This window comes from Lutjanus erythropterus, chromosome 14, assembly GCF_056507025.1.
Source record: "Lutjanus erythropterus isolate fLutEry1 chromosome 14, fLutEry1.hap2, whole genome shotgun sequence".
NCBI lineage: Eukaryota > Metazoa > Chordata > Actinopteri > Lutjaniformes > Lutjanidae > Lutjanus > Lutjanus erythropterus.
In genome coordinates this window covers 30,784,687-30,804,983 of record NC_139330.1, presented here as the reverse complement: position 1 = coordinate 30,804,983, position 20,297 = coordinate 30,784,687, and the positions used below count along the sequence as shown (strand labels likewise).

The window sequence follows — 20,297 nt, the reverse complement described above, 5'->3', positions numbered from 1 at the left end:
TCATCTAGCACATCCTCTGGCAACCCAGATGTGGAGACAAGAAATACAACCTAACACAGCCTGTGGTTCTTCCTGCATTTTGTGCCATCACAGGATGCAAGAAGAGCAATATTTGGTAGCAGAGGAGCTGTTTCCTCAGTCAGTGTAGCACAAACGGAGGAATTTATTGCTTGAATTAGTTACATTTACCAGCAACACTGACTGGAATTTGACATGAAAAGTGCTGAATTTTCCCTTTAACATTCCTGTCTGTTCTCATTAAAGAATTATAAGCTTTAAAGAGATATATAGAGTATATATTCTTGCACAGTGAAAACTATGTCAAGATATATTTATGATCTCTGGAGAGAAACGGATGTGAAAGATTCCCTGGATAAAACAACATCTGTTTGAGGAACAAACCATCTGAGGCTTCATGCATGAGTTTGTATTTGTTTCTAACACCTTTCGGATGGTTTGTTCATAAACGGCTGCAGTATGTACCATCAGATGGCTTACATTGCGCGCTACCAATTAAGCCACAGCCCAGGCATTTAATAAATAAATTATCTCATCTGTTTTAAATGTGAAGCATGAACATAATCTAAGTATCAGCTTCACAGTTTCAATTATCACACCACGGGCACAGACTGCAACCGCTGCAGAACCATTTGCACGATCAGATTTTTTTCACACTTCATTTTTACATATTCATTCAGCAGAAATATGCAGAAAAAGTCCGTGTCTGTATTATAAAAATGCCACCATAACGGTCAGTGTAAATCTATTTTATCTCATGTGACAGTAATCAAAGAGCCACGCCATGGGTTTCAGTCCATTAAAGGCCCATATAGCATCGGCATAGGTGTGATTTTATGAGGACACAGGGAGACATGTCACCTCCAATAACTTTATATAAATCATTTGTCTCCCTCAATTAACTCCATCAAGTGTCCATGACAGTCTCACCCCTCCTCAAATACTCTAAGAGGGAGAGAGAGGAGCAAAGCAGCAGACCGGGGAGAAAATTCTACTTTAGCCACAGTTGATAGCTAGCTAACGATCTTTAACTGCATCTGCTGTCAAGTGGGGTTACCCATGATGCACTGAAACTTAGATAATGTTTGCAATGTAAGAAATTTAATTGGATTTAATCTATACAATAAATGGATTCCATCAGCCCTGGCTGTGTGGCTAATAAAAAGTGTTATCAAGCTGCAGTCCATGGCCAAAAGAGGAAGAAAAAAAGCATGCGTATTAAATGACATTTTTCACTCCTTCGTAATCTTTTTTTTTATACATACAAAATACACACAGGCACCTACAGACATGAATCTGAGCAGTTCAGGGTTTGGTATATTGTGCACCTCTCCAGTCTACGTTCCATACTAGACTTGAACCAGCGACCTTTCGGTTTCCATGCCAAGTCCTTACAGATTGAGCTACTGCCGCTCCGCAGAAGAGCAGCAAACCTGTCCAAACACAATTGCGTACCGTTGATGTGATACTGTTTTTCACTGTTTCTGCTTTGCCCGTTCGTTCCGGTAAAAGGGAGCCTTGATGCTGCAGCACGCAGTGATATTTAAGACGATATTGAGCTTCCAACTGTCTGGTTCGGAGGAGGCTCTGTCGCGTTTTAGAACAACAATAAACTCAAGCACACACAACGTGAGGTCCGTCAGGCTCCAGTCGCTGGCCCCTGTCAGTCTTAATAGACCTTTTTCATGGCTTCCATAGTGATAGGAAATAGTAGGGTAAACACAGGTGTTACCAATCATACTAATTAAGGTCCCGGTGGACCAGCACGCACAATAGCACCACCCTGACTGTTTGACTTGAACAGAACAGGACCTTAATTAGTATCATTGGTAACACCTGTGTTGTTTGCTCTACTTTTTCATGTCAGACTGTTCTGGAAAGGTGTATAAATACCTATCAGTGACTGCCAATCAGGTTGCAGCATTTCCAGCACTCACTGTTCATGTAGCAAGGACATGTTTAAGGAGTTGGGGAGTCAGACTTTCAATCACTCAGTTCCTGCAGCTGAAGAGACAATTCATAAGAAGCTGGTTGTTGTTGTGAACATGTGCACAGCTATTTGTAAGTGCCAAACCTTTCTATTAGTAATTTTATGGTTTATTATCTGTTTTGTAAGGCTAATAATGTTGAGTGTGCTGTTCCTTTCAGCTGTATAGTGGTTTAAATAAGAACATAGTGATGTGCCAAGGGTCTGTAGTTTAATAAATGCTGCATTTATTCCATTTCCGTGTTCGATATTTCCCACTGCTGTACAAGTAGGTGATAGAAGATAGATATATCATCTGTGGATATTCAACCTATACTGGCAGAAAATTAAAAGTGCAACTGCACTCCCCAGTTGAAGTACACTCACTGCATCATTTTGAAAAATGCTAAGAGGTGGGTAGTGGGAGCTGAAGGGGGTGGGGTGTGGTTGTGCTCAGCAGGGATGTTTCCAGACTTTTTTTTTTTTACAGCGGTGGTCCAAGTACAGTACTGAATTATGCAGGGGTGGCATGTAGCTAGCATATGCATGTGCACATTAATGTCTCATTTCTCATAACTACTTGAATTACTAACATCACTGTATCTTACAGTTTCTTACTCCTATGTTTAACATTTGCTTTTCAAAGCTAGATAGTCCTGCTAATAACAGCACATCAGAGTGACTCTATGTATAAATATAATAAAAAGCTTCTATTTTTTATTTTTTAAGTCCTCAAAAGGAGATTGTACCCCCATTATATATCTATTGTCAGGCTGTTAGACTCCATGACTTCCATGAAAAATACTTATCATATTTATGATTTACTGTTAAAATCATTTAATTATTTATTAGGTAGGCTAAATTTACTTTAAAAAATAAAGAAGGCTGCATACAAACAAAACAATGCACATTTAAAAATACTCATGCAACAGTTGATTGAAACTAAGGTCCCATCTCTCACTGCACAGATTGTGGCCAGTGCCCCCTCATGCCCCCGTCCCCTTTAGAAACACCCCTGGTGCTGCAGAGAAACACTGGACATAGTCCACTGGAGCTTTGATACTGCAAGTGCATTTGTGGCCCTTTTTGAAAGATATTTTTGTATCTGCATAGTAGTTAGCCAAGCAAATGCTAACCGCTCAGAGAGGCTGAGAGACTCTGTGTGTGTGTGTGTGTGTCTGTAGGGCAGTGTCAGTACATAGCTATAGCCTCTGTTTATTTAACGAATGCTGTGGAACTTCTACAACCATCAAAACTGAGAAAATTAAAAAATAGTAAATAGATGGTTAGCTAGAGATGGTGCTTATGTGAACGATTATTCACGATCCATTTGAAATGAGCACTGTTACACAAACTCCCACTCAAGAACGAGGCTGGGAGAGGTGGGCTGCCCAACTCTGACAAATAAGGCATTAACATTTTTAAAAAATGTAAATCTTATGACATACAGCAGCCTCAAAGAGTTGACCTTGCTTATAATTTAAAACAGGAGTTGGCATTTTGAGTCTGTTTTTTCTGAATAAATTCATTTCGAAATGTCAGTGAAAACACCATTGTTTATATGGTGCATCACAGTACAGTAATTATACATGCTTTTTGAGCTGTAAACTAATTTATAAGTGTGCAATACCACTTTTAGAGTCAGTTTGTGAGACTTTCTGTCAGCTGCATGCATGTATTATGGCATGTTTTTTTTTTTTTTTTTCAAATCAAAAGCTTCCAAGTTCTTCCTCAGGTGACTCTCCACCATTAATGAAAAAAGCATGAAAAGAATTCTTAAGCCTGATAAATTTTGCCTGTTGGAGGCAGCTCTGCCACCTTCATCTAGGTTAAATGGTTCTCTTCCCTGTTTTTGAAGTGCCACCCCTCTACACGACTACTTACATCTAAAACACCTGTCAACTCACACAGCTAATAAGCCTTCTTTTTCCACCAGAAAACACCATGTCCCCATTTTTGCCTCCATCCTTTTATTCTGTAGTCCCAGTGCCTCTGGTCTTTATTCCTGCTCTCAGAGCCAATCAATAATCAGGCAGGCCAGGACTAGCCTGCCAGAGACCTTCGCTATCAGTTAGCATGGCTGCCTGGCTGGCTTGCACACTGGCTGGCTGGTTGCCTGTCGGTCTGCCACTCTGGGAGAATGTCATCCGTGAAGGACGCCATTACAGGCCTGCCCACGGGACTGTCACGCTTTCACCCCCTCGAACGCATGTGTATAGGACCACACACATGTACCGAGAGGAGAGAAGTAAACAAAGATGAAGTACAGACTGAAAAACAAGAGGTGAAACATCTGATATTTTCCTCTGTGCTTTCAGCCATCCAGGCAAATTAACTGTTCACCACATCAACATGTATCACTGATTATTGCCTAATCAGGTTTTTGTCTGTAATTGTTAGCTCTTGATAAAATATGACTTGAATTGTGCTTAAGCACATTTTGCTGAACTGGCCCTTTGAAGATAATTAATTTAGAAAAGACTGCAACGCCAGCAAAGAAAAGCTCCGTGTTTTCACTTGCAACAATTTGGAGATGTCCTGTTTTGGCTAGACTGCAAAATTCTTGACATTTTAAAAGACCAACTCGCTGCAACATTTTCTGCACTAAGCGTATTTAAGCATTCATTTATTCAAATTCTCTGTGAGAAAGCATGGAGGAAAGTTGGGCTTAGCTCAGTTTTTTTTAGCTCGCCGCAACTCAATCCAACATGAAAATGACACAAAGAAAGGTATAATAGAAATGATCAGTGCAAACTTAGAGAATAATGAGTTTCAACTGAAAAGAGTCTTTACTTTTCACATGATTCCCAAAAGGGATCAGAGGCAAACAAGTGCTGCAAACCATGCACTAATATTCTGAAAGTATACTCTCCTAGATCATTTCTAAACAACAATATTTGACTTGCTTAATAAAATATTTGCTGACCAGGTGCCTCGGGACCCATTGTTAGCCAAACTCAGCACTCTCTGGTAAAAGACAGGAGAAAGATGTGTTTATACTGCTCGCAGCTGCCAAGAAACCTGTGACAGTGAGGGATATTAAGAGGGAATCTCCAAAAAAGGCAATCAGTAATTTCTAATTAGGTCAATATGAGTGTAAATAGTAAGACATAGATTGGTATTAGCAAGGTTCACTGTAAAGGCTGTGCATCTGGAATTGTGGCTCTCTCTTTGTCTTTTCTTTCCTTTATTTCCTCTCTTTTTATTTTGGAATTTTTGGTGTAAATTTATTCCCTTTTTACCATTTACTACAGTGGCATTTTAGTTGGATTAATTCTATAATGTAGTCTTTCATTTCCTGTTGACCGCTGTGCTCAACGGACAGAATTGACAAGTGAATGTGATGAAGATAAATGGTAAGGTGGGTGTGAGCGCTCTCATTTTTGACATTTTGACACTAGGACATGAGTGAAAACAAGTAAATATATATATTGAGGCATACCAGGCAGATGAATTCTCCCTTGAATGAAATGAATGAATTAGTGTAATATAATACTGAGTCGCTAAAGACCTGTAAAATTTATGGGGGGTTATTGGCAGAATATGTAAGAAATTGAATATATTATTAAGCTCAATACTATTAGTTGCTTTCATTAGTGTATAATCACATGAAAATGAAGAATGGTTGTGTTTTTGTTAGGGCTCAACAGATACTGGATATTTTGGGCTCTGATATTGATATACAGATCAATATTTTACTTTATGCATAATATTGAATGTATACATTATCACACATTTTTTGCACTGATCCTTTAAATGTGGTTGGCAAACACTGTGACAAAGAAATGTTATGGCGCCGGGATATTTTACAGTTAAACAATAAACTTTATTGTGCAAAATGACACTCATGAGTATTTTAATTAATTATAAATAAATAAATAAAACACAAATAGAGCAAAATATGTGTATATATTATAGGGATTGCTCATCCAAAAATGAAAATTCAGTCATTATCTACTCATACTGATTGAGGGTCTTCTTTATTTTGTTGGTCTGCAAAACACTGCCAGGGTTTCACAGGAAAGCAGCTCACAGTGGAGGTGAATGGTGACCAGATTTCAACCCCCCCCCACAAAAAAATGCGTCCGCACTGCTTGTCTGGTATATGCTATTTGCACATGCACACACACACATGCACACACACGGTTCAGATAGTGTTTATGTGCATGTGAATGTGGCTCCAAGCTAAGGGCCTGCAGTGAAGATTCAGGCAAAAAACATGCTGTAAATAACATTTTTTTTGTCAACTTGGCATGTCGGGGCTGTAGGAGACTTGGATTACACCAGATAAGCAGTATGAAGGCATTCATGTTTTTATTCTGTTGTTCTTTTACATTTGAAAACTGGTCTTTGGTTGAAAACTGTTGTCTGGTTTTCCTGTGAAACTCCAGCAGTGTTTTCTTTTTCTTCAGTGTTTTCTAAAAAACTAAACCTGACCTTCAATCAACTTTTGGGTGGGCAGATAATGACTGGATTATCTTTTTTTTTTTGGGTGAACTATCCCTTTAAACTCTGATTAAGAAAAATGATCAAATATACATACAATTTTTCCTTTAAAGGTATCATATAAAAGCAATGTACATTTTGTTGTGATGAATTTATAGCATACTGGACAACATATATGCCAATACTGATATAACTGTGATAGGCCAATATGAGGCCGATCCATCAGTCAGTTTATTTTTGTATTTGTGGGGCTTCAGTTTCTGTTGCCTTAGAATGAACCTTTTATATCCATGGAAACTGCCCTGTTTCATTGGCGTGTTTCTACAGTAGCCCAGAACAGACAAACCAGACACTGGCTCTAGATTTGCCCTTCCATGTTTTGCACGGCTGCCTTAGGTTCTCCTATACTCTTGGAAGGGGAGGGTGACACAAGATGTTTGAAATCTGCAAGCTCACTGCCAGATGCCACTAAATCCTGGTCCTTTAAGGCACTGGTTCCCAACCTTTTTATCTCTGAGCTCCCCTAATTGTATCTAAGAGAAGTTAAACACCCCCTCCCTGCCCGTACACCCATCAAAAGAATAATGATTCATTTGAAAACTTCACTGTCAAAAATTAACATTAATTGTGATTGTTTCCATTCTTAAAACCTTTAGTAAATGTCTCTTTACTGGTGTAAACTGAACATTTTTTTCATTTTTTTCATCAGTGCTCAACATTTAAGATTGCTCACTTTCAAAGGGCAAGTAAATCCAGCAACTCAATGTGGTAAAAAATAATCAAACTTTGAAACTTCGATTAATAGTTAAAATAATTCTCCATGCAAAAATAATTCTCCATGCAAAAAATGTCACATTTTCTCCCCCTTTTTTTGTTTTTTGGGTCAGATAAAACAAGACATTTGAAGACATCATCTTGGACTTTGAAAAACTAGGGTTTTTGACCGACGGGCCAAGTGGGGAAAAAACAAACCAAAAAAAAACCTAAATAAAAACAATGAACCCTGCTCATCCTTACGAAAAAAAAAGAAAGATTCATTATCACATATCTTAGACTTCTGTATACATTGTGATTTTAGTTGACATGTTCAGATCTGATTTTGACAACCTCAGTGCAGACAAAGCCTCGGGGACCCCCTGTGATTTTTGCTGCCCCCTTTAGGGGGGCCCGGACCCCAGGTTGGGAACCAATGCTTTAAGGGTTGAGCACATAATATTCTATGAAGTGCCTCTGTAGTATATAAATTAACTGTCAGCACACAGTGCCGAACCTACTGAAATAAATATATATTCTAAATATATTTGGTGATGGAAATTAGCAGTATGAAAATGTATTTAGTATGAGACAGGGTCGCACTCTCAAGTCTCCCAATTTGAATTTGCAAACGCTGAAATTCAGCCTGTATATTCCCCCCGCCCATCTGGATTTACAAAACGGAAGAACAATAATTAAATCATGAATACTGCATCACCTGCACCCACCAGTGATTGGATTCATCCCCATGTTGATCTCGTTAGCATATTCAGCTCTTTGAGCATCTTCTAAAGACATCAGTGCCACTGACAGAAGTTCAGAAAAGGCCTCTGATTGATCGTGTCTATTATTAAATTATTAATTGTCACATAAACGGCTGCTGCAACCAAACGGCGCTGTGATGCAGAAGTGAAAAAATCAGCAGATTCCTCATTCCTTCCTCATTTTCTTTCCAAGCATAGAGAGAGGGGGATGAAAGAAGGAAAAGAGAGATTAGAGTGGAGGGTTGTGTTATCCAGCGCCCGATGGTTTATTGATCCTGGTGGTGCCTCTCCCTCGTTCTCTCCTCACAGCGGGGAGGAGTAAATTGGACGGTTTTCGTCTGCCGTGATTGACGTCTGCCTTCTGTGAGCAATGTTTTCAAACTTGCAGTGATATTTTCAGCAGACTGAAATGATTTTTTTTCTTTTCTTTTTTTTTTTCTTTTTGCTGTCGACTCTGGCATTCCCTCTCAGAAATGACACAATTCTTTGAGTGCGCGCCGCGTCTGAGCTGACAGGTGACGAGTGTTAAAGCTAAACAACCTACAGTGCATTGTGACAACTCTGTCAACAAAAAAACAAAGGCAGAGGACGACAAATGGCGCTTCTGTCACTTATCGCCAGGACTAACAAAACAGCACAGCCCAGTCCAAGCATGAAATCGTGTCTGGAGGGAAATGGTTTATGTTTGAGGGGGGAAAAAAAAAAAAAGTTGTGTTGCAGAGCAAGTGCTAAGAAAGACACAGCAGCGCTTTGTGAATCTGGGCTTTGTTTTTGAGTATCTGCGTGTGCAGAATGTGTGGCACTGCAAGCCAAAGGAATCATGTCAGGACACACCAAATGGCATTGTTGTATTATGAATTTCCCTCTTAGCCTATTGTGAGTCTTCTTTCTTTCTTTTAGTTGACAGCTGCACTTAGGAAGAAAACGCACTTCAAATTGAATTTAATCTCATTATGTTCCCGTGAATGCAAGTGAGCTTCACTGCAAAGTGAAGCTTTAAAAAGGTTGATTTGAGGAGCCGGCTGATGGGTGCATGTTGCGTGGATCCATGTTCATGCTGTAGTCCTGTCACGATGAGCTGATTTTCTACTTCCTTGTCTAATAGTACTTAATTTAATGTGTGCATAATACACTCTAAACCAGTGATTCCCAACCTTTTGTCACACACCTGATTCAAATGATCAGCTCATCATCAAGCCTCTGCAGAAGCCTGTTAACAACCTGATCATTTGAATCAGGTGTGTTGGAGCAGGGAAACATCTAAAACATGCAGGACAGGGGTCACTGAGGACCAGGGTTGGGGAACACTGCATTAGAGTCTCCTGTCAACAAGTTTAAGATATGGAAAGATCCAAAATACTTTACTTGTTCATTACTTCATGATGCCCATGTCTCCCCTATATTATGCCTTGGGGTATGGAACCTTCCAGCCTTGCAATTTTGTCCAAACACAGCTACCTTTCCTCAAATTTGAGCAACCATCTTAGCTCCACCGGTCACAGCAGTCCCTGCGCAAACATCATACATGTACATCTCAATGAGTCGACTCAGTGTTTTGGTTTATTATTCTGTCACAGGTTCTGAAAAGAACACTGTTGTTGTAAATGACATTTATCAACGCTCTGTGTGCTCCTATTTTACAATTTTGTGCTGTTTTTGAGTTTGAGCTCCAAAAAGATTTTACTTCTTCTACCCCTCAGGTGCACCTCTTCATTTACACGTATAACAGGTTTTTATAATTCATAATATATTATACATATATGTATAAAATGATAGTAATTAAATGGATGACACTTTAAACAACCTTTTAAGTAATGTGGAAAAACCTAGTAAGATTTTTTTATTAGCAATCAACTTAAAAACTTCAGTGTAGTTTTTTTGTTGAACTTAATTTCATTAGAAGTTGTCATAATCCAAAAAGAAGCTATTAATCCATTTAAACTGTTTTAATGAGAGTTCCTGAGTTTCAGAGATATTGGCAGATATCAGTTGCATAGAAAGAAAGTAGTTCCTTGGTGAAACTGCTCACAACAAGGTCTGTGGGTTATCTTGAGTAACCAGGTCATGATTTCTTGACAGAGACACTGTTGCTGAATCTTTCAAATGTGTTTTTTGGTGCTTTGAACGCAACAAAGCGAGTATGCATATCTGATTTGGAGAATGGTCCCTTCAAGGTTATAGAGAGATTGTGGTTATGCTTTAAAAACAACGTTAACTGTTGTTCTCTGACTCCCGTCTCATAAAAGTTGGATGCACTACATGCCCCCAGCTTCCCAGTGCACTTGCACGGCCATTGTGTCAGTTAGTCTGGTGCTGTTCCTGTTTTGTGGAAAAAACAAGACAGTTTTGTTTTTTTTTTGTTTTGTTTTTTTGTCTGTCAGTTTCACACTGTTGTAAAAAATCTGGCAACAATAAGGATTCTGAAAGCAGAATTATTGTGCAAAGGTCTGGAGCGAGCTCGGGCTGCGTGACACACAGACCACACAGTCGCTCATCAGCTCCACTGCACATGTGACACCACAGAGGGAAAGACAAGGCTGAATAGTAATTGTTCATCTTTTCCGTTTTATACAAAACCTGCACATTATTCGGCACTTTTATCAAGCCTCTGTAGGGTTTATGTACATTGTCTTGTGTTTCAGAAGCAGGTTAGAGCTTCACCATCAAGATCAAGGTCACTTTTATGGGAATAAACCCTCACTGTCATGAGACAATTGACCTTCAACTCTGACTGTTAGCAAGCAGTCCCTGTGGACAGAAAGACAAGCTCACACAAAGCAACAAGCAGTCAAAAGTCGGATCAATTTCATGCTTAAATCCATTTTCGCATCAGTTGCAAAATGTATTGGACTTTACAATGTAGGGAACGCTTGAACTAAAGGTTTACATTGTTCAGTCTGTAGGGTGACTTCAGTTGTGTTAAATAATTACCCCTCATGCCACTTCTAGTGTGACTTATGTGTGTTAGACAATGCTTGAGATCCCACTAGAAACACTGTAACGCTTTTCCAAAAAAGAAAAAAGCATGCTGAGTTTATTTGTTGTTTTTACTGACACTGTAATTCCCAATTCTATTTTTTCTATTTTAGTTTACTTTTGTAGCCAGGCAGGAAGTCAGACCCAGGAATGGCAGCCTTGGGTCACTTTTCAAAATAAAACACCCCGTGCAAATGCCCTATTGTGAAATCAGAACCAAAAGAAATGAAAGCATTGTACGGGCCCTCTCACCCCTGTCGCCAGATGTCGTGTGGTTGATGAGGTGATGAATTTTCGCACACTTTGAGTATGACTGAATATTGTCATGTAGATGTTTTCAGGGTGGGGCTGTTATCCAACACGTGAAGTTTAGTGCATATCGGATCATTTAAACCAAAATTATAGCAATTGCATGTTTCATGGCGAAACGTCAAAATTCGACGGCACACCATGGCCACGCCCTTCAACGATGGTGAAATCTTCTAATAGCTTTTGATCATAAAGTGTTCTGGATGGCACACACCAATTTTGAAGTCGTTATCATGAATCCTGTAGGAGTGTTTGGCAAAAATGGAAATTACTTCTTGCTGGGTTTGGCCTATAGGTCCAAGAGGCTTTTTTTGTGATTAGTGACTAGTGACTAGTGTTTGTGGCCTCGACAACATGTCCTTGCGATTGCCATGAAGCCTTTATAACATTATGAAAGTCTAAAAAAAAAGTCTATTTTAACTATAAACTATAACATTTTCCTAAAACTACCAGAGTAGTTTTTGTGCCTAAACTTGAACAAAGTGAAAATGAAAATAAAAAAAATGAAAACAAGAAGTCAGCTAAGTCTAAAAAAAAAAACTGACATTGAGCGCTTCTGTGCTGAGTCAAGTGCAAGAGTTGTGCAAATCTCAGGTTACATGACCCTGAGACAAGTCAACAAAATAAGAAAGTCAAAACGCTCCGCTTCTAAATCGCTCCTGACGGGGTATGGAGCCGTGTGAAGGACGGGGAAAAAAAGTGATTCAGAGCTGCTCTGGCCCAACACTGGGACACCCATAAGACACAGCATTGTCAAAAAGGCCAAGATGTCTTGCCTTTTGATCCCAGCATGCAAAAATTTGAAGGCCCAACCCTCAGAAGATGTTGCAATACTGTTTTTGCAGGCTGCTGAGACTCCACATAACAAGCAAACTGATCTTGATGCATAAAATATGTGTTTTTTCCCTTTAAAATGCTGCAGTAGTTGTTGAAAAATTTGGATTTAAAAGTGTTGACCTCCTTCAAAGTTGATGGATCATTTTTCTAAACAAGCTACCACTTTGAATTAGGCCCGTCTTGTCATCATGTCCAACCTGTTGGACATCCCCGTGTAATAAAACCACATCTGCCTGCTGATTCGATTCAACTTCCTCCCCTCTCTCACATGGAAACAAGTCCCCCAACAGCCAATTACCAAGGGTTGTTTAAGATCCCTGGAGCCCTATCACCCCCCCCCCCCACACACACACACACACACACACTCCTCCTACTGCTGATTAAGGGATCTGAGGCCAAACTGAAATAACTCACCTCTCTTCACCCTTCCTTTCCACCCTCAAACATTGCTGCTTATTATGAATCTCTTATTATCTCTTGATTGAGAAATCTTCACTTCATTTGGATGTATCTTCCACACACCATTAAAGGACAAGCTAAGGCAGCAATCAGTATACTAGTGGTAATAACAGCATCCTATGAGTACAACTGATTTCCAATCACTGAAGCACAAAGTTCTGGCTCATCACCGATCATCCAGCTACTTTAGAAAACATGGCTGAGCTTGGGCTAATGAGAGCCCTTAGCAGACTCATTTTTCATTTGTAAGCACAAAGGAAACAGTCAGCAGTCTGCTCTGGTATTAATAAGAACATCAACTGTGCTGCAGATCTGATTTCTCCCCACGTCTGAGAGCAGCGCCCCGACCAACTGCATCTCAGGCTTTCAAAACACCACTGATGGATGAGTGCCCATGAACTCTCTGAAATGTCTACATTTTCATTTATCTTTTCGGTTTCATAAATTATCCTCAATGAGCACGTAAACGCGCCTAGAATGCCTTTAACTGCACCGTGGTTTTACAGTTTATTTAAGGTCGGGTCACTTTAGCATTTCCATGTGTCCACTTACACTGTAAAAAGTGTATTTTAGTAGGAGATGAAGTGATGTTAAGTTTAAATAAATCTCATTCAGCTTTTCCCGTTCCTTTATCCTGCAATTCTTATTTCAATAAAAGTGCATCAGTAAGATTTCTCTTAGTCAGAGATGAAAAGTAACTATGTACAAATACAGATTTTTCAGGTATGTATACTTTACTTGGGTATTATTGTTTCTGACAAGTTTTTACTTTTACTCCCTGCATTTTAACACATACTTTCTTCTCCTTATATTTTAAAAACAGGCTTGTTACTTTAGTTTTAATGAAAGACAGACACAACGTAAAAAGACGTAACAAGGCAAAAATGACATAAAATGTGTAACAAGGCAAAAACAACGTAACAAGATGAAAATGACATCAGCCAAAAACGACAAAAAGATGCAAAAGGTGTAACAAGACAAAACATTACAAGACATAACAATTTAAAAGCAACATACCAGTACATAACAAGACAAAAATTGCACAAAAGCTGGAACCTTTTTTAACTTGCTAGCTACTTTACATAAATTTACTTTACACAAAGTTTTACAAAAATAAACTTAGCTTTTGATTGATTTCCTTTGAGATTGATTTTAAATTCTGCAACAGAGCTCTGCTTAATTTTCAGTTTGGATTAACTAATTTTAAACATAGTTTTACCAAACCCTAATTGGTACTAAACATAGATTAATTTATCCTCATTGGTGCAACATGGTTTAAGAAGCAGAATTTACTTTTTGGTAAACCAAATAATTTAGTCGTAAAATTGCAGTCTTTTTAAGTGACCTGACTTATTTAAGTTGCATTAATTTAAACTGTTGAATCGAAAGCAATCAGATTATGAAGTAGATTGGATTTAAAGCAGTTGTGTTCATCTAACTTGTTAGCTTGTTAGTTTGAAAAAATGTAACTAATTTGTTTTTCCAATTGAAGTCATTTTTTTAAGTTAGTCCAACGATTCTTTTTTTTTCTTCAGTGTAAGAAAACTGATGCTTCACTTATTAATTTCAATGATAAGATCATCCATTAAGGCACGCTGAGCAGAACCCCCCCCACCCTTTCTGGAGTGTGTACTGTCCACAATCAGCCATGCATGTTGTGATAAATCGCTGGGAGAAGTCAAGCTCTCTCAACAGCACTGGTGTGACCACAGGGAATTAATCACAGCGGGACAGATTATTACCCATCCTCCATCCATCTTTCTGCTGGTGACATCGCAGGGTCTAAACAAACAATAGTGTGTTTGGTATTATCCACAACGTGCAGTGGCAGACGCTCGTTATGGATCCTTGGATGGAGAATAAGTAGCCTCTGCTGGAAAACTGACTCGCTGTACTTCTTTTTTTTTTTTTTTTTCTCCACCCTGCTGCAATTTAGGATGATATGATGATTTATTTGCTGAATTGTAGGCTGAAGAAAGAGACGATAATGAAGTTTGAGGAGTAATAGGCTGCTGGAAGACAGTGAGATGAATTAACTCTGTCACCGAGCCCGACTGTTTGAAAGCCAATGCATTCATGAAAAAGATATATATTTGGGTGTTTTATGACTAACGGAGTTTCTTTGTTTGTCCTGCAGCATCTCCAACCGTCCCTCCGCTGCACTCTGAGCATTTCAAACCCTGTCACGAGAAGGACCTGGCCTACTGCCTAAATGGAGGCGAATGCTTTGTCATCGAGACGCTTAGTGGGCCCCACAAGCACTGCAAGTAAGTGATTGTTGATCTCATTATTCAAATGCCTCTTCTTCTCCCCCCCCCCGACCCCCCTCCGCTGCTTCTTACACTGAATGTTGTCTTTTTCTTCCTGCTGCTGATTCTCTTCCTCTGCCTCTGCTTTCTAAGAGCATCCAGCAGCAGTGTTCAGGGTGTGGCTGAGAGCAGATTGTGTGTGATATGGCTGCCTTGTATGATGCTGAGATGAGGGTTGGTTGGACACTTTAGATTGTGTGCTGTTAGAATGTGATCATCTGGAACAATATAAACGGAATTATTAGAAATGCACAATATCTGACATGCAGAGGCAGAGAACGTCAATGTTGCGTTCCAGATCATACACGTTTTCTTTTTACTTCAAATATGGTGCTACGGTCTGTGACAGATGTATGTCAGAGCGGCAAAACAGGCCCAGGCAATATAGCTGAAAAGTCAATCATGATAGTGAAGTTTCATACTGGTAGATATAGATAAATATCAGTCACATAGGTTGTGGCATATTTGCCAACCTTGAGGGCTCAAAAATCGGGGGGATATCAACCACAAAATCAAAGTTTTAGAGATTTTGCTTCTGTCATTCTGGCGACCGAGAAGTACAATGCGATTTATTTAAAACAGCATTTTATGTTGAATACTTTAAATTTTACTTGTAATTGTCAGGAAAGAATACGGCATAATTCATATATCTACTGTTGCCCAAAAAGAAAATTGACAAATTTACAAAATGCATGCCCCTTTCCTTTGGAACTTTACTTAAGAAATGTGAATTCCTCTTAGGAAGTCTGGTTTGGTGCAATAGGCCAGAGCCCCAAATCATCAATTGTAATTGTAATCAGAATCTTAGAACCTTCACCGTTGATAAATGCCTATTTTCTAGTTATTTTCTAGTATTTTCTAGACTAACATTCTTTCTTTTTACAGCCCAAAAGAGTAGGCTTAAACAAACTCATCCTTACTAAAAGAATAATAAAAGAATAATATGATTCACTATCACAGAACTTGAGAGGCCACAGAGGTGTTCTTCGAAGGAGCAAACTATTTATGAGTTAGTACAAAAAAAGGAAAGGGCCCAGATATCAGCACTAAAAAGGGTCAAGAATCCAGAGATCAACACTAAAAGTGGTTAAAAACAGATATCAACACTAAAAATCATAGGGAGCCCACATATCACCACTAAAAATCACAAAGCACCAGATTTGTATTAAATGTTCAAGAGCCCAGATAGGAGTGCTAAAAATTGTCAAGAACCTCATTATCAATGCTAAAGATGTTTCACTACCCTGGTATCATATTTTATACAGACTCTTAAAGAGAAATTGTGATATTTGTTAATGTGCAAATCTAATTTGGACAAACCGCACAGCACACAAAGTCTTGGAGACCCCCTATGAGTTTGGCCGCACCCCTTAGGGGGGCCCGGACCACAGGTTGGGACCCTCTAACAGAAACGTGATGATGAAAAGGAAAAAAAAAATGTGTGGAAAATTTGTCCAAAATCACATGGGTTTGTCTGTTAAATGATGATGATGATGATGATGATGATGATGATGATGATGATGATGAGGGATATGACAGGTTGTTTGGACACATTCCTTATGTGCTTTCATGGTGGTTTGCATTTAATGAAACTATCAAACATTTTCTGAAACAATTTTCTTATCACTTCCGATGACGTGTCTATAATTGGCACATCAACATCATTTTATCACACAGGTCTGGGTCAAAGCTCAAGGCGCAATGTTATGATGAAGTAGCATGTTCCAGTTGTGTGCATACAGCATACATGAGTCCACACTTTATAAGGGCAGCTGCAGAACATACTTAAAGTAAAAATAAAAAAAAAATAATGTGATCTGGAACACAGCTCCTGTCTCTGCTGTAGTGGCATTAACATATTATTCTGCCTGCTCATACCATGATGGTCCGCTGGCAGATGCAGACATAAAATACAACGCTTTTCAGAATATACACATTCACTGGGCAAAGTAAGAAAATGCTGACAGTTCCTTTTTTTCCCCCCTGCTGGTGCCTGTTTTTCTTTGATCCCCACAAATTCTTTTAATGATCAGGCTGACGGCTCCGAAGACGGACAATTACATTTGTGGTGTCGAAGGAATGTCGGCTCATCCTCTCACGACAGACGCTGAGCTATCAATGCAAATAGCAACTCTGCTATCCCTTTTGGACACTGCAGAAAAAAAAAACAAAAGTCCATACTGCAGACACGCTCGCATCATCTGTGCATAATTAAAGCAGCCTGTCACATCCGCAGAAATGCTCTTTTCAGGCCGATACCAATATTTGATTTTAAAGCCTTTATCAGTCAATAAAATGCAGATATTATTGTGCATCCCTACTTTGAGATATGGCTGCCTTGTGTATTGCTGAGATGAGGTTTTGTTGGATCATTTGGATTGAATGCTGATTATTCAGTTTGAGAAAGTGTTGGACACTTTGGATAGAATGCTTTCATAGAGTGTTTAAAGATAAAGATAATTATTATTCATCTCACCAATTGTGCGTTTTTGCTGGTTGTTGTAAGGACTGGCACACCATCTTTGCTCGTTATTTACTGCTTTTGGGAAAAGGGCAAGCAAGTCGAAGAATATGATTTTTCTTGTGCCTTTCTTTTCAGTCACAGAATATGTATATTTGTCAGGTTATGTGAATTTTAGGTGAGAATTTGCATTGAAAGCATACAGCAAAAAAAAAAATCAGTTCTTTGAGGATCAGTCATCTTGTCCACTTTGGGTTTGAAAAAGTGGTTCTGAGAAGTTTGCAGCTTTAGGGAGCGCTGTAGCTTTACTCAGCTTGCTTTCACAGCTGTGTGAATTTCGGCAGCGACCTGGAGTCATGGCAAAAAAACATGTTTCATTGAAAATTTCAGCATAATCCACTTTTTTGTGCCATTGATCTGTGTTCAAACAGTCTGAGTTTCTCTAAAAGATACAATAAATCTACTTTTTTGACATATTTTGCTATTGCAATGCTACCGTGAAGCCATGGTAGAAGTAGCATAGTCAGCATCTACACACAGTATATGTACTAAAACACTGATATTTACCAAACACATCAGAGATGTGGATTATACAGTAACAGAAATATGTCTATGAATATACTGATCCTTTTTTTCTTTGCCTTGGTTGTGCATCACCAATACAATCCATAGTAACTGCTGTGATCGGAGTCATATTTCAAGCACGCACACTTTTCAGTGTTTGATATTCTGAAGATTTACTGTGAAGGACTCCTTTCATTCTCTGTCTGTTGTTGTTTGATATAGATATTAGCTGTCCCGTCTGAAAATACTCTTCATAATGTATGGAAGGATTTTTTTTTTTTGTAGCCCACTCGCTGTGTGTGTGTTTGTGTGTATGGGTATTGCCATCATCATCTATATCTATGTGGCTTAGTTGTCCCAGATTTGAGAGCAGAGCTCATGGGCACTTAGCCCGTTCAAATGTGGGCCCTTTACTAATTAAGTCCCAGAACAACTTCTTCCAAAATCTAACCGCAGGACTTCCACCCGACCTGTTTTTCAAAGAGCCTGTTTTGCCTCCTCTGGGGTATGAGTATACATCCATATGCGTGCATGAGTGCGCGTGTGTGTGTGTGTGTGTGTGTGTGTGTGTGTGTGTGTTTGTGAGTGTGTGGATGGTGACGAGTGGTGAGCTTTGGCTCAGCGATGTAAGTGAGACTTGAGGTTGAACACAAGAGATGCAGTCAGTGCTGAAACATGAACAGTACATTGGATTCCATAGAATCATTGCTCTAAAAACAACAATCTCCTCCAGGTAGACAACTGGCTATTGATTTAAAATGCATAGATATTTAAAATCTACAAATTTGTTTATTGCTGTTGTCTTTTTCAGAAATAACTGCAGTGATTAAAGAAATGTAGTCAATATAGTGGTCCGATGTTTCTGCCGTGCTTATTTTACATACTGTGTTACTTTGCTAGCATCTTCAATAAACAGCGACATTTCACCGCTAATCAGACTAACCACTAAAAAACTTGGTAAACTTGAAACAAATTGTCATTTTCAGGTAGATCAGGTCTCCAGCCTAACATTAGTGAAAGCATGAAACAAGAATTTTAGATGAATATATACTTTGAGTATATACTTTGAAATAACATAATTCTACCAGGTAAATATAAAAAAAAACAAAAAAAAAAAACATTGAGATTAGTTGTGTACAGTCCACTTTGATGCTGTAGGGCCACTAATTAGATACAACTTTATTTCTCATTTTTATTTTATGTGTCCATTGTCCATCCAGTCATACATTTTGGGTGGCACATCCCACAACAACCCCTGACAACCCTCATAGACATAATGGAATGATAAATCTCTGTATTTGTGAGGGTCTGTGACTACACAGACACAGAAAGTATAATTTGGACTTAAGTGATACAAGATACTTAGCTCTGAGGGTTTTTTTTTTCTTTTTAGAGCCGTTATTGTAGAGGATTAGAAAAACCTTGTTAGTACAGGTACATTTCTGTTGCAGAAACCTGATGAACACTGATATTCTCTTTTACACGATGATGAAATCAGGACAACTGGACATGCACATTAAATGTGCTGAATTTTGCCTTTAAGCATCCAGTCGGTGTTGATGGTTAATGTAGTAAACCAAGTTTTTCTGCTCATGGGGCCATGCAGCAGTGCCTACGTGTACCAGCATGCACTGCAAGCAAGCTTGTGATTCCTGCGCCCACGCTGCCATGTTATTACAACCCTAGCCTTTAGCTATTTCTTTGTTGGCCGAATCATAGTATTAGGTGACAAAAATACTCATCAAACATGCCCCCTGGCTACCCAGAGGCAGAGACTAGAAATCCAAGCTGGAACAGCCTGTAGTCCTTGACTTCACTGTGACATCACTGGATGCAGGAAGAACTACAGATTTTTCAGCATAAGAAGAAGAAGAATGTTTTCTCTTTTCACGTAGAAAGTGCCCTATTTTACCTTTAAGTGAAAGCACTCAAAGCAGTATCCACTTTAGACTGGCTGGACTGCACAGTGCATAAAATACACTGAACAACTGCAGAAGACAAAGTAAAGTTCACAACAGTGCAGATGTTTTTTTTAGCTTTTTATTTTATATCAGAAAGGCAGTGATAGTTGAAAGAGAAATGAGGAGAGGCAGAAAGCAGAGATAGAGAGACCGTGGTGTAGGCGGACGAGGAGTTGGACATGGGGGAGGGCTGCTGCCCTCCTCCCATGCTCGCCTCCGTTGCTATGGCAACGTAATCTGTGGACAAGCGTGGCTGTTAAAGAGGGAAGGTTTGCGATGTACACTGGGATGGCCTTGAACACACAGTCTGTGCATGTTAATGTGTGTGCCGAGGTGCCGGAGAGAGAAAGATGTGCACAGATTTGATCTCCGCCGCTTAATCGTTTGGTGATGAGTCTTCTACAGCAAAGATGTGGACCATCAAACAATATGGCACCCCCTCTTAATGTGAATAACAGCTGGTATGATGGTGCA

At 39.2% G+C, this 20,297-nt stretch overlaps 1 protein-coding gene across 1 annotated transcript in view; it reads left to right on the top strand.

The window, feature by feature from the left end:
- Positions 1-20,297, top strand: part of nrg3a (neuregulin 3a) — a 608,543-nt gene that overhangs the window by 371,435 nt on the left and 216,811 nt on the right. The window contains exon 2 of the mRNA XM_084735640.1: positions 14,666-14,795. Coding sequence (XP_084591766.1) covers positions 14,666-14,795 — 130 coding nt within the window. The remainder of the gene's footprint in view (positions 1-14,665; positions 14,796-20,297) is intronic.